General features: G+C 42.6%; 3 protein-coding genes across 4 annotated transcripts; 1 reads left to right on the forward strand and 2 right to left on the reverse strand.

The window, feature by feature from the left end:
- Positions 1 to 2,925: 2,925 nt before the first annotated feature.
- LOC115737523 lies at positions 2,926 to 4,083 on the reverse strand. Its single transcript, XM_030669684.2, has 3 exons — positions 3,440 to 4,083; positions 3,148 to 3,219; positions 2,926 to 3,072 (listed from the first exon to the last, which is right to left on the reverse strand). Exons 1-3 carry the CDS (start codon positions 4,010 to 4,012, stop codon positions 3,070 to 3,072), a joined length of 648 nt encoding a protein of 215 aa, XP_030525544.1. The 5' UTR covers positions 4,013 to 4,083; the 3' UTR covers positions 2,926 to 3,069.
- Positions 4,084 to 5,350: 1,267 nt separating this feature from the next.
- Positions 5,351 to 9,319, forward strand: LOC115737524 (ras-related protein RHN1-like). 2 transcript variants are annotated; one of them, XM_030669686.2, is made up of 7 exons: positions 5,351 to 5,646; positions 6,719 to 6,796; positions 6,880 to 7,047; positions 7,632 to 7,680; positions 8,115 to 8,188; positions 8,682 to 8,775; positions 8,972 to 9,319. In XM_030669686.2, the coding sequence occupies exons 1-7, from the start codon at positions 5,632 to 5,634 to the stop codon at positions 9,070 to 9,072; spliced, it is 579 nt and encodes a 192-aa protein (XP_030525546.1). In that variant the 5' UTR covers positions 5,351 to 5,631; the 3' UTR covers positions 9,073 to 9,319. The 2 variants fall into 2 exon arrangements, with proteins under 2 accessions (XP_030525546.1, XP_030525545.1); XM_030669685.2 differs by having other exon boundaries at positions 5,352 to 5,642.
- LOC115737519 (hepatoma-derived growth factor-related protein 2) lies at positions 9,292 to 12,777 on the reverse strand. Its single transcript, XM_030669679.2, has 6 exons — positions 12,242 to 12,777; positions 11,943 to 12,075; positions 11,228 to 11,331; positions 10,962 to 11,106; positions 10,741 to 10,878; positions 9,292 to 10,535 (listed from the first exon to the last, which is right to left on the reverse strand). Exons 1-6 carry the CDS (start codon positions 12,280 to 12,282, stop codon positions 9,609 to 9,611), a joined length of 1,488 nt encoding a protein of 495 aa, XP_030525539.1. The 5' UTR covers positions 12,283 to 12,777; the 3' UTR covers positions 9,292 to 9,608.
- Positions 12,778 to 12,985: the final 208 nt, after the last annotated feature.

Here is a 12,985-nt window from a genome sequence, read left to right on the forward strand (position 1 = left end):
ATAACTTGCCTCCACCCACCGACTCGGTCTTCTCAAGAATCCTCGACGGAACAGCGAACCGAGCAGAGAACGTCCTCGAGAGGCTATCCGGATCGGTCCACGTCTGTCCCTGATCGAAGTTCTGCGCGTACGAGAAGGGATCATAGGGGGTACACGCCGGAGCAGAGGAATCGAAGATCCTCCTGCATTCCTTCTTGAGCTTCCTCCACCAAATCCTCCACGCTGGAAATTTCGATCCGGCAGCCAGCAGCACATTGAAGGGAACAAGCATGTTAAACCCACGCTTCGGGTGGTGTCTTTGGCTTTGGTTGATGTTGCAGCACCTGCTCGAGCTCATGCTAGCCGCAAAAGCAGAGAGCCAAGACGGGGAGGCTTTAGAGAGACACTGCAGCACCTACTAACTTCACTATGACTATAAATTCAAAATGCCATAACTCTCTGATGTAAGGAGGGCCACTTAAAGGACGACCCAAAAAACTGACGCAACTCCTGGGGGAAGCTTTGTCTTTTAGTGGGGTTTCTGGTGCACGAGTAGTTGTGGGAAGATGGAGGACCATGCTCCACATTAACTTCCTCCTCAAGTTAATCTCGGACCACTTGAATTGGAGAAATCGCTACACTTTGTCGTGGTTTTGCCCGGTCGTTTTGCTCTAATTACAAGGGCGTCCTTGTATTCTAGCCAACATTTCTAGGAATGTCGGAAAAAAAAACATAGAGAGAGAATAAGGTTAAGACCGATAACATGGACCCTCTCTGGGCTGAAGTATGCGTGGAAATGGAAATTTGTACGTGGTAATTCCTCTTGCATGATGGGCTGGGCTTGGATACAGCGAAAGGCCTGTTCTGACCCGGCCCATCAACTATGGACGAAGCCCGTTTGTCTCCTCGCAATTTTCAAACTCCAAACCGTTAGTTCTCCTCTAAAATGATCTCCGTGCAGACCCATTTCCTATTGAGAAACTCTTAAAACTCCGTTAATTATGTGACCCATTTCTTATTAAGAAATTCTTAAAACCACGTTAATTATGTAGATCTCTCGTGATCCATATATGTGGAATTTGCAATTTCAATGGTTGTGATTGTACATGGTTTTTAGATTCAAATACGTACGATAATTTGCCATGACTCTCAGCCTACGTTTTGGTCGAGTCTCACTGAGAGGTGTCAGAATAGGTTGAAAACCACTTTTAACTCATATTCAATGAGATGAGTAGCAAACGTGTTAGTCAAGTTCCATGTGTTTGAGTTGTAAGTCTAATTGTATACGGGTTGTAAATGGGCCTAACTCATTTAGCTTATCAAGGTTATTAGTTGAGTCAATCCATTCACGTTATGTCATTGTTTTGAATACTTTTTTTTTATTTATAATTTTTGAATTTTCTAATTTTTCTATTGTTAATTTTTTTCTTTCTTTTTTATTTTCCGAAATTTGGTCCTTGACGGCCACAAGGCAAGGGCTGCGAAGTCCTCGCCGATTGCTGGTGAGAGCCAAACCCTCGCTCACAGCCCTCACCCGTCTTCCAATGAAAAAAGAAAAAGAAAAAAGAAAAAGCAATAAAGATTAAAATCAAAATCAAAATCAAAATACAAAATTCATAATTCTTTAAAAAGAATGTAAAAATTGTCCAATGTTTTAGTAATATATTAACACACACACACACACACACACATATATATATATATATATATATATATATATATATAAAAGAAACAAATTTTCTCATAAATTTGTTTTAGCAATATGAATCGGATTGGGTATGAGTCGAAAAATTCGCATTATATATAAATGGTCATAAACGGGTTATTGAGTTAATTTGAATCGAATCATTTATAACTTGACTCGTTTTTGACAAACTTCGGATGTCTTGCCATAAAAAAAACTTGTGCTCGAGTTCATGACGAACTATGTGGTCCAATTAATTCGTTAACACCAATGCTGATGTGTTATTGGCAAAATTATTCAAAATGATTTGTATACTCTTCATCTTCAATATTTGCAATTACCTTTTCTCAATTTACATGCTTTACCACACGTTGGGATAAGCATAACATAACGTGGAAATAAAATTTCGGAATTATAAATTTTGTTTTGTGTTGTTATCAAACGAATTTCTATTTCAGGAAATAGAAATTTTAAGCTGTTATCAAACGAATTGTGTAGTTATCAAATACGTTTTTTGGCCTAAAAATTAGTCGAGAGGGTAAAAATAAAAAAACTCTATTTTAAACTAGAAATAGAGCTAAGAAAGAGAATTTTTGTCACTCGCGCTCTTACTTACCCTAGAAAATAAAAAAAGTTTCACGACCAAAAAGAAAGAAGGACGAAAAGAGAGAAGAAACTGCTCCTCATCCTCCCACTACCCATTAATAAAAGTAGCTTTTGCACCTCGCGTCGCTTAACTCCAAAATTTCTTTTGCACCAAGCTTTCCTTCAGACCCTTCGAAGTACCTGCCTTTTCACTTCCTCCATAAGAATCACTGATGCCTCCTAGTTTTTCAAACATCAATTCCTGCATCACCCTAGTTTTCCTCAACCGTCCTCGCCCGGTCGCTCCACGAACCATCAGAAGCAGCTTGCTTAGTTTGATGACCGCCCGAGAAGTTCCTAGTCGGCATTCGTCGGCTGCCATGACCACTGCAGATGCGAAAGGCGCGAGAGTGTGGTGCTTGTGCTCGCCCGCTGTCACACCCGGGCTCATTCAGGTGTTAGACATCATCAGTTCTAAGTACGTGGTTGTTCGAAAAATATGATTGTACAAGTGATTATTCAAGCTGTAGGTGCTGACGCACAACATCCGGCACAAGTTTTTATATCTTCTAGCGGACCATACAGTGATTTTAGCATCATGTTGGCCTTCACGACCATATGATCTTACAATCGCTGTATTACAAACTAAAGTATTGCAGGTCCTTATGTCGTTACAAGCTAACGAGCTTCGTACGCACATGGTTCATTCGCCCGCTACATATATTGCGGACACAAGCTGTTCGCGAAGTATAAGTACATACTGAAGCTCAATATAATACAGGGCCGTTCTGATTCTGACTCATCATGGCCATGCAAATCCATCACTGAAAGGATAGAGCAGTATGAACAGTTAGAAACAACCCTAGATGATCAAGGCAAGATGAGTACTTCCATCTAACCTCAGGGTAACAGTTTTGGCGCACAATGGTTTGGTTCTTGATGTTCACTGAGACCTCGCACGATACTTTGGCCTGTAAATGATGTCCAAACCCACCAAAAAGAACTTAAAAGAAAGGTAATCTCGAGTCTTGCTTTAAGTGAGAGAAGAACAGATAAGATGGTTATGATGCTATTGAATGCTACCATCCGAATAAGTAGTGTGTTATATCAGAACTCGATATTATTGTACCGCCGGAGCGAGTTTTAGATACATATAGGAAACCTAATCTAAGTTAAGATTGATGCCCTTACTTTCAAAGGGAAGCCAAAGAAGAGCAACCCGACTCGCCCTTCGACCGTCGTAACCGTGTCGAGTGGAACCGTGCCCTTGGCCAAGTCCTCGAGCAAGAACACCACGTCGCTGAACACCTCGACCCCTTCGAACTCAAGCTCGGCGTCCACGTAGGATGACCCGAGCGCCCTCACGTGGCCGTGGTCCGACTTCACGTGCCCCAGCATCTTTCCCCGGTACCCGACCGCCACGTCGAGCTTGCTATAGTCCATGGAGTAGACGTCCGCGTTGCCGACTTTGACAGTGAGGAGCAGGGATATGTCGACGAGCAACTGCGGGACGGTGCGGAAATGGACCCGGTTCAGTCGGAGCCGCACAACATCGAGGTCCGGCTCGGATGGGTAAAGTATGTAGCCGACTGCGGCCACAAGAACTAGTGACGCGGCACAAATTGTACGGAACCGCCGCGGGGAAGCGGTTCCGGGGCGGTGGAGGGGCAAAAGGATGTAGCTCGGGGCATCGGGTTGGGTTGGCAAGGGAGTGTAGTAGATGGGAAGGGGTGGCGGTGGTGGATTGGCTTTGGAGGAGGCCATGGGAGATCAAGAGAGAGAGAGGGCGTGATGGCTTTGAGTCTATAGTTACCAAAAAAAAGTTTAAAGTGTATGTAAAGGATTTCTGGGCATGGAATGTGGTGAGGTGGGAAGGAAGGTTCCTTAGTTTGTTTGCTTCTACCCTCTTGGGACAGCTTGGAAGATAGATACACTTGCACTTGAAGATTGTTCAATTTCAACCAAATTGAGTTGTGAAATGAAACCACACAAAATGATGAACGCATTTCTTACTTTAGAAATCGAGGATTCGATGATATGTCAAATCGTTATTGATGTACCAAGATTGATCAGTGAAAAACACGATTAGTCTTGTCAAATTATGATAAAAAATTTTGACGGATGCAAAAAGATTGGTAGTATTATTTTGCAATTGGGATTGTCAGTTTGTGACGAGAATGTTTTGACACTTGTATTTTTTTTTTTTTGGAGGGGAGTTATTAAATCATTTAATGCACGAGTGTTTGAAATATCGAAACTCTTTTCTTTTTGAGTTTCTCGTGATATTACTCTTTTGAAAAAAGTGTTTTATGCAATAGAGACAACTCATATCACTACGCATACGAATCAACCAATAGATTTCCTCAGTTGTATAACATATAAATTGATGTATTAAACTGCAATTTGACTTGCTTATCCATAACTAAATGAAAAAAAACGTCGAAAGGAACTAAAAAGGAACTCGTACCTTAAAGCTATCAAATGTTGAAGGTTCAAACCCAGATGAAGGGCCTCCTTTTGGAGGGAAAAGGCCCAACCAGCCATCTTCAAACCCAAGTTCCAAACCTGGCTTTTGACATCATTGCAAGTGGTAAATTTGTTGGGCCTATTAACTTGAAGAATCAACAAGACATACTGGCAAACTTAAAAGAGGGCAGAAATGTGATCAAATTCTCAAACCATTTAGATCAATTCAGGGAGTAACTTTATAGAATAGCCTGATCATTACTATACTTAGCAGCATGCTCATTTGATCATTTAATCCGGTACGAATATGTTCATCGGTGAAAATTTACCGCCCGGATATAAATTACTGTTTTTTTTCCATTAATTCGGGAAGGCGGACGCAGACGCTTTGGCGAATTCTTTTCTAAATCCGAGAGCAGATGCTTCTGCTGTGCTTTTACGGCAGAATATGCATCGTCCTATATGAAGGGCCGGGGATAAGAAGATTCTACGTTGCAGGCGGAAGAAGCTGACATTGAAACTTGGGACTGAAAATCACCCATCAACGACGTAAGGTTCATCTCTCATTTGTCGCAACACGACGTTTTCTCTCTCTCCCATGAATTGAGACAAACTGGGTTTCATCCGTGGTGATGACGATGGTCTCGGGTTCGGCAGCAAGAACCTACCGGTCAAACCAACTACCATTCCTTGCGAAGCGGCCGAAGAGATTCGTCTTCGTCACTCCCTTTAGCTTTCCCTGTTCGGCAAGTCATTCTTCGTAACTTGCCGTGGTTAGAGTCGCCACGGGCTCACCGTTTTCCATTTCCTAACCTCGTCTCTCTCTCTCTCTCCGCGGAACAAGAAGAAGAGAGTTTCTGGGTGTTATCAATCGATCCCAAGGACTACAATGGCGAGGCCTGCGAACAGGATTATTAATGCCAAGCTGGTGGGTACGTCTCGCCCCTCCATTCTTGTCTTCGACTTCTTTCATACTGCGCAGTTTCTGTGTGTCTGAGAAATGGGTACGGGATCCACTAATCCAGCTAAAATTCGAAACTTTCATCGAGCTCGGTTGCTTCTGTGCTTGAGAATGTTCTTTTGCTCTTGTTCTTTTTGTGTGCGGGTGGGTTTGCAGCGATATCCAGACGATAGTCTCATGTCAAGGATGAGATCCGATTGTTAAGAACGGTGCGGAATAAGTATATCGTGGATAACACTGTGTCCATTGACCTTCTCATTGTTATGAGGACTGATCCATGCAATTGGATCGAACCCCTCTTAAATGCTTCGTCTATGAAATCACAACGCATCGCCTGGAAAAGTAGATTGGCAGTTGAGTTGCATTTGAAGGGATGCGTTCTTAGAACTGAATTGGGAGGGTTCCAACTTCGATAGCATGTTTTCTATGTAGCTCCATAGCATTATAATGGCGGAGTTCTTTCTCGGTTCCTCGTTCATTTGAAACGTTGGTTTTTGGTTCTAGTTCCTGATTAGAATTGCAAATACCGCAATCTAGAATACTGGGGTTTTTACTCAAAAATTGCTGTTAGTACTCTGTTTTGTGCATGTACTTGTGCATGCCATTGTGAATCCGTCGGCAGCAGAATCCTGACTCCAGGCCTTTAACCTAATACAAGCAAGAGGAGAATAATTGACGATCACGTCCACATTGGGTTACTCTCTTTTGCCATACTTTTTCTTTGAGCTTATTTAAGATTTCAATTTTCAACACTAAGCTCATCGAATGAAAATCCGTTGCTCGGACAAAATCTTTTCTGCCATGTTGCCATTCAATTCCCTGCGCTTCTGGTTTTTGCAATGGCAAGGTGCAATCTGGTTCTGCAGTTTTTCTTTCCTTGGTCATGTTGATTTTTCGGAAATAAATCTACGAGTCAAGAGTTCATAGTAACTGATAGTGTTGCTTAGGTATTGGGCCTAACTAACTGCCAAAATTGTGACCTGAATACCATCTGCTCCCAAGGTTATGGTTGAATTACACTATTTCACGCTCGTCTATTTTAGGTGCTCCTGGGGGACATGGGAACTGGGAAAACAAGTTTGGTGCTGAGATTCATAAAAGGCCAATTCTTTGATAACCAGGTCAGGTTCTTTCTGTCTCTTCACATAGAATTTGGTCTCACTTGTCTTATAAAATCTTACAGCTCATCCAAACCCAATTGCAGGAACCAACAATTGGAGCTGCATTTTTCACCCAGATATTGTCATTATCTGAAGCAACAGTTAAGTTCGACATATGGGACACAGCAGGACAGGAACGGTATCACAGCTTGGCCCCTATGTACTATCGAGGAGCGGCAGCTGCAGTTGTTGTGTATGACATATCAAGCATGGTATAGATTACTTACAGTCCTGTTATTGCAGAGTTTTCTAGATGTTCTTAGCACTACTGATTTCATGCAACTAAAAGCGAGTCATAAACCCGCCATCATCTAACTATAGGAGTGCCTTGAGCTTTGAGACAATCTGCTATGCATTAGCAGTTACATTGAGGGTTCTGCTTTTAGTCCTCTAGGTCATCGAAGGATATATGAGATGCAACCCGGTCGTCCAAGCGATGCCTTTAGCAGTGCATGGGTATAGAGTTGACTGTCTTAAGAACTGGCCCTCCACAATAATCAGGCTCTGATCTCTTAGGGCTACATCATTAACCTTCGCGCCATACAGGCCTTGGATGAGCAATCAGTGAAGTGAGGAAGTATAAAAATATAGTACTTTTTTGTCCCTAGACTTGTAAATTATTTTGCCATGCAGCCCATGGATCACTGTGCCTTAAGGTTGTCAGTTATGCTTGAAAACAAAGAAACATCTGTTTAGGCTCTTACAATTGTAAACTTGCAACTTCTGCTATTTGAGTTAGAATAGGAAGTTGCACTTTTGTCTTTAATGATGGTTGTGCATGCACCCATTGCACCAGGACACATTTGTTCGAGCCAAAAAATGGGTTGAAGAGCTGCAAAGACAAGGTAAGGCCGCAACGCTTATTCTCATTTAAGTTACCGATTTGTGTATACTACTTAGGTTCACAAGACCGAACTGTAGGTCCTTCAGTGCCGAATGATCCTGTTTAGTGTTAATATCACCTTTCATTTTTCCTTTTCTGTTTGGCTCTTATAGAACTTGACGGTTCACAAAATCCAGAACACAACTTACAATTATATGAATTATCTCTCTTAGCATTTTGATCTCTTACCAGTATAGGATTTACTTATTATTGTGACAGTACAGCTTTTAACTTGGCCCTTTCCGTCTGTTATCCAATAAGAATACATCGTATTGCTTTTCCTCAGAGCAAAATATAAGTAAATAGCGGAATTCGTGATCAACTTTTACTTCTGATAGTAGAATTGTGATTGATTTGTTATTTCTCAATCATATCAAATGCTTGTTTCTCTTATAGGAAACACAAATCTAGTGATGGCACTGGTGGCAAACAAATCTGACCTGGATCCGAAGCGTGAAGTGCAAAATGAGGTGCTCAAAGTTTTTGTTTACCATGCTTAAGAATAAAAGAGGAGGCTTAATGAGCCCAGATTTTGCAAGACGTCTATTATTGATCTCCCTTCTTACACAATGCTCACTATCTCATTCGGGGTTTTATGCAAGGGATAGCGCAGCAGACGCAACTTCTTCATATATCTTCTGGAATACACATGTATATGCACGGGTCTGCGCATGTATAGCCATGTGTGTCTAAAAAGTATAGTGGTTTATCGTACTTAAACATAAAACCTACTTGGGAACCAGTAAATTTTTTTGAGAGAAAAGTGCAGAGCTGGCTCTTTAACCAAATTTTTTAAGGCATCATGCAAAAGTTCTTCGAACTATGACCATCTTATGAAGACAAGTAGCCAAGATAACCTTCTGTGGTGTTGCATTTGATATCAATGCACTTCAAAGGTGCTTGAAGTTACTCAGGGATATGATTGGATTTATATACTCATCTCTGTTGATAATTTCTCTGCAGGATGCAGAACAATTTGCTCAAGAAAATGGGATGTTCTTCATCGAGACTTCAGCGAAAACTGCACGAAATATCAACAACCTTTTCTTCGAAATTGGTGAGCTTTACCTTGTGAAAACACAATGCATACTGCAACTGCTAGGCTCCTAGAACTGTCGAAATACTTATCTTGCTTACAGCGCTCGCCCTTCTATCTTCTTTTTCTGGTCGCGAATTCACTTTATTTCAGGCTCAGGTTACATCTCTACACTATTTCACGATTCCTTACTTCTTTTTCTATTTTTGTTTTGCAGCAAAGAGATTGGCAAGAACCTTACCGCCAAGGACAGCGGGGATAAACTTGAGCAGCGAAAAAGAAGAGAAGCGAAGAAAACGTTTCTGTTGCATCGGGTGACCCAACAGCTGCGCTGGGAGTGTTAGGATCACCAAGGTTTATGTACATATCACATGTGTGCCTTATCTTCAGACACCATTCTTGTGGTGTCCCGCTCTCTTGTACTTTTTCGCATTCGTGTAAATTATTTGCACTTCAGTCACTCGCTCGCTTTGTAAGGATCTGTCAGCAGTTGTACAAGAAGCCGCACCAACACGAAATTGTCACCAATGGAGAGTGTTAAGAAAGAAATGATCTCTCTCTGTTAGATTAGGATGTCATATTCACGAAGTCTCTTTGAAACATGTACAAGAGAACAGAGTAAAAAGATAGCATCCCACGCAGCACCTGTCCAATGTGAGGATGATCTTACAGGTAAAACTCTAAAAAAAGAAAAAAGAAGAACGGAAAAGAGAGAAGACGACCTACCTAGAAAGGTACTACACCTAGTAAATTCCCCAGTAATGTTACAATGTTCTGATGTTGATAAGAAGCATTCAAGAACATATTGAATGGAAGAACTGTAGAGAATCTAAAGACTCGACCGTGTCCTGTTTTTATCTCCCTCTGAGAGCAGCAATCCGCGCTGCCAAATCGTCATAGTCCGGAAGATTAGGATGAACATGTCCGGCCAACATGTCCGGCTGTAGAGAAGTGGACCGGCAGTGCCCTTTTGCCGACTCGGTGGCCTCGGCTGGAGTCGTCGGCTCCAGCGGAAGAGAAGCCCCTCTAGCTGGTGCAGCAAACACATCAGATTTCGTGCTCTTGTGCTGCACAGGTTCACCGTTTTCCTGGTACGTTCTTAGCTTAGGAGGCGGTTTTATAGACCCCCTTGGTTCGCTCAGGTCGTAGGGCGATTGCTTCTTACTGTAGTGCATCAAGAGCCCGTCTAACCTCCTTTCTTCTTCATCATCAATTTCTGTGGCTCGGGTCAGCTCGGATTCACGACCTGGGGGCGGTGGTAATGGGCGCTGCCTGACTGACCTCGGCTTTGGCTTGGCTACACCTACTGGGTTCCTAGCTTCGCAGTTCTTGTCAACAAGCTCAGAAGCAGTATTTGTCGGAGTTTCATCGGTAATGCCTCTGTTTCTTTCTATCTTGGCTTTGACATAAGGGGGAGGGATGTCTCTATAGCTTAATGGCTTATTACGACTTGTGTCGTCCTCTGACGGGCTTCCAGATGAACTTGAACTGTAGTTAGGCTTGTCTCCTCGAGGAAATTCCTTTTTAGGTGGAGAAATCACTTCGGCCTCGCTGCTGCTGCTGCTGCTCAGCTTATCGGTGTCGTCTGTGACTCCCTTTCTTCCGTAGAAGGGAAGGTCCCTACCATTTCTTTTGGATGCAAAAGGGTCAAGCATGTCCTTCTGTGGTTTGTCTTCAGCATAGTCACTCTCCCTTTTTGAGTCAGCATGGTCCTCGCTTTTATGCTGCTTATGATAGTCATTGTCAGCGGTATTGCCTGAAGACCTGACTTTGGATTCCTCCTGACAAAAGATGAAAGTTCCGATTCGGCTTGCATTAGTATGAGGTGAAGAATCAATTTTCTTGGCAGTATGAGGCCTACAACTCCAATTTGTGCTAGATCGTTGCTTTCTAGCCGGGGTACTTATATGATTCCCCAACAAAAGCAGGAAGGGCAATGCTATTTTGGTGTTGAATGGATGCTGCAAATAATTGCAACAGGCTTACTTGATGTGGAGTCGCGTTAAACAGCTTCTGCTCCAATGCCTTGGAATCCCAGTCCACAGAGAACTCGAGAGCAAGGTCGCGCATCAGCTGAAGCTTCATATCCTTGGTGCGCTGCTGCGACCTCATTTTCTCGACAAACTGTTCGGGATTGATTAATAAGTCACAACAATGTATAATGTAACAACAAAAACTGCGCCGGACAAAGGAGATGATTACTCTACCTCTTTATTAACAAAGGGTTCAAGAGATTTTCCATAACGATCTGCAAATAAACTTCTCAGCTCACGTAGTTCCGGCAGATCAGCAAATCGAGCAGCGGCGTACATTAGAGATGCTATGGCCTCTCGGCATTCTTCAGGGCATTCACTGGGAAGACCAGAAAACGGTGTGAGCTAATTAGTTCACGTACAAATGTACTTTGGAGCGAAATCAAACTTGAACGTGTTGGAATTAGATCATGAACATGAAGATCAGTATCCGCACATACCTCTGCTTCTGCATTGCTGTTATTTGATCCGATATGCACTCGCAGAATTGCTTGACGAGATTGTAGCACGAGGTCATGTTCTGCTCGATGAGAAGACCCTCGGCCTGCTTCCTCATTCACCTCAAACTTATTAGTCCAGACTTATCGAATCGAAATGTTCGCATACAGTCACAACTATTATATCTAACTGGAAATAGCATGACATTTTAAGCAACAGTTTCGTGTTTCATAAACGAATGTGGCTTTCATTCATCGGATAGCCAGCACGTTCAGAATGATTTTTCCAAAGAAACAGCCCTCATTCTCCAAATATGTGATCGCATGATTTGATCAAGAAGAAGACTCCAAACACAAGGTGATTCGATTTACTGTGATACAGGACAAACAACCGATGTCTGATAACGTTTGTCCATAAGAGTCCCAAAAGGATACAACGAAAAAGATCGAACAAAACCCATTAAAATTTGATTTCAGCACTCGGAAGATAAAATGAAAGAAAGATCTATCGAGCATCATACAGACATGGTCAAACCGTCATCTTCTCCACGCAGAGCACAACAACATGTCGCTGATTTCACAGCTTAAGCATAGGAGTTGAGTCATAACCCACTTCTTTATTTTTTTTTTATTTTTATTTTTTTGACACCGTGCAAAAAGAGCTAGCCGCGGAATGAACTTAAGAATTTGAAAAGGAAAAGTCAAAACTCAAAATTACCCTGCCATAGGCATTGGTGTCCAGACCATTCCCGAGGAGATCGGCAATGTCCTTCCTCAAGTACCTCTCCACAGAATTCCTCTTCTTCATTATCGTCTCCAACCGCGTCTTTGTGAGCTTTATCGCCGTCTTGCTATAATCCCAGAAAACCAAAAGAGAAGAAGGATCCCAAGAAGGTCAGATTGAGCAGAGGTCGACAACAAAGAATTCGAAAGAAAGAAAACAAGAAGCTCACATGCAAGAAAGAGAAAAAAAAAAAAAAAGGGGCGGGCGGAACAAGGAAAAGAAATTCCTCTTACCATTTGTTATGGAACTTCGATTTCAATATACCGTCCAACATCGTCGATGTTCGCTTCTAGCTCCGAGGTCTCCAAAGGGGGGGAAAAGAAGAACAGGGGGAGAGGAAACAAGGAGGAAACTTTTGGGGGGTTCAATGGGGAGGGATGCGAGAGGAAGAGAGATTGATAAACAAAAGGTAAGTATCGCCCAATGGGAGATTCGGCTAATGGCCAAGGTAAGGAAAGAACAGGTGCATGGCTTATAAATGGCAACCAAGTTACGCCAAGATTCTGCACCCAAGAAGCTCAAAACAAGGAGCAGAGAGATGGGTGGTCAATTCAAGAATCAGAGAATATGGCATGAAAAATCAAGAAGCAGAGGAGATAGAGAGAGAAAGCGAAGCGTCCCACAGAGAGAGAGAGAGAGAGCCAAAACGTCAGAAAAGAACTTGGTGATCAAGATTTATATGAATTGTGGCGAGTAGAGAAGTTAAGAATTGGTCTGGTTCGTCAATGTAAAGAAACGCAGAATCTGAAAAGGAAAGTATCGAAAGCTGGCATGGCAGAGAGAGAGAGACAGAGAGCGTGTGTGACTTGCCACGTCGGACATGTGTCCCTCTCTCGCGCTAAAACAGAGCTCGGCGCCTTTCATGGACCAGGAGCGGCGAGGCGAATTTACGGATTTGGGGGGGGAGGCTATACTTGTGGCGCGCAAAACGAGGGCATTTTGGGAAGTGCAAGGCAAAGTTGAAGGCTGGAGAAAAA

The sequence above is a fragment of the Rhodamnia argentea genome, chromosome 2, assembly GCF_020921035.1.
Source record: "Rhodamnia argentea isolate NSW1041297 chromosome 2, ASM2092103v1, whole genome shotgun sequence".
In the NCBI taxonomy this organism is placed as follows: Eukaryota; Viridiplantae; Streptophyta; class Magnoliopsida; order Myrtales; family Myrtaceae; genus Rhodamnia; species Rhodamnia argentea.

Coding starts and splice junctions, on each gene's coding strand:
- LOC115737523 (XM_030669684.2), bottom strand. CDS start 4,012: ATGGCCTCCTCCAAAGCCAATCCACCACCGCCACCCCTTCCCATCTAC. Junction 3,220..3,439: donor TCTTTGGCTTCCCTTTGAAA/GTAAGGGCATCA, acceptor CATCATTTACAG/GCCAAAGTATCGTGCGAGGT.
- LOC115737524 (XM_030669685.2), top strand. CDS start 5,604: ATGGCGAGGCCTGCGAACAGGATTATTAATGCCAAGCTG. Junction 5,643..6,718: donor GGATTATTAATGCCAAGCTG/GTGGGTACGTCT, acceptor CGTCTATTTTAG/GTGCTCCTGGGGGACATGGG. Junction 7,048..7,631: donor TGTATGACATATCAAGCATG/GTATAGATTACT, acceptor CCATTGCACCAG/GACACATTTGTTCGAGCCAA.
- LOC115737519 (XM_030669679.2), bottom strand. CDS start 12,282: ATGTTGGACGGTATATTGAAATCGAAGTTCCATAACAAATG. Junction 11,107..11,227: donor ACAGCAATGCAGAAGCAGAG/GTATGTGCGGAT, acceptor TGGTCTTCCCAG/TGAATGCCCTGAAGAATGCC. Junction 10,879..10,961: donor AACCCTTTGTTAATAAAGAG/GTAGAGTAATCA, acceptor AATCCCGAACAG/TTTGTCGAGAAAATGAGGTC.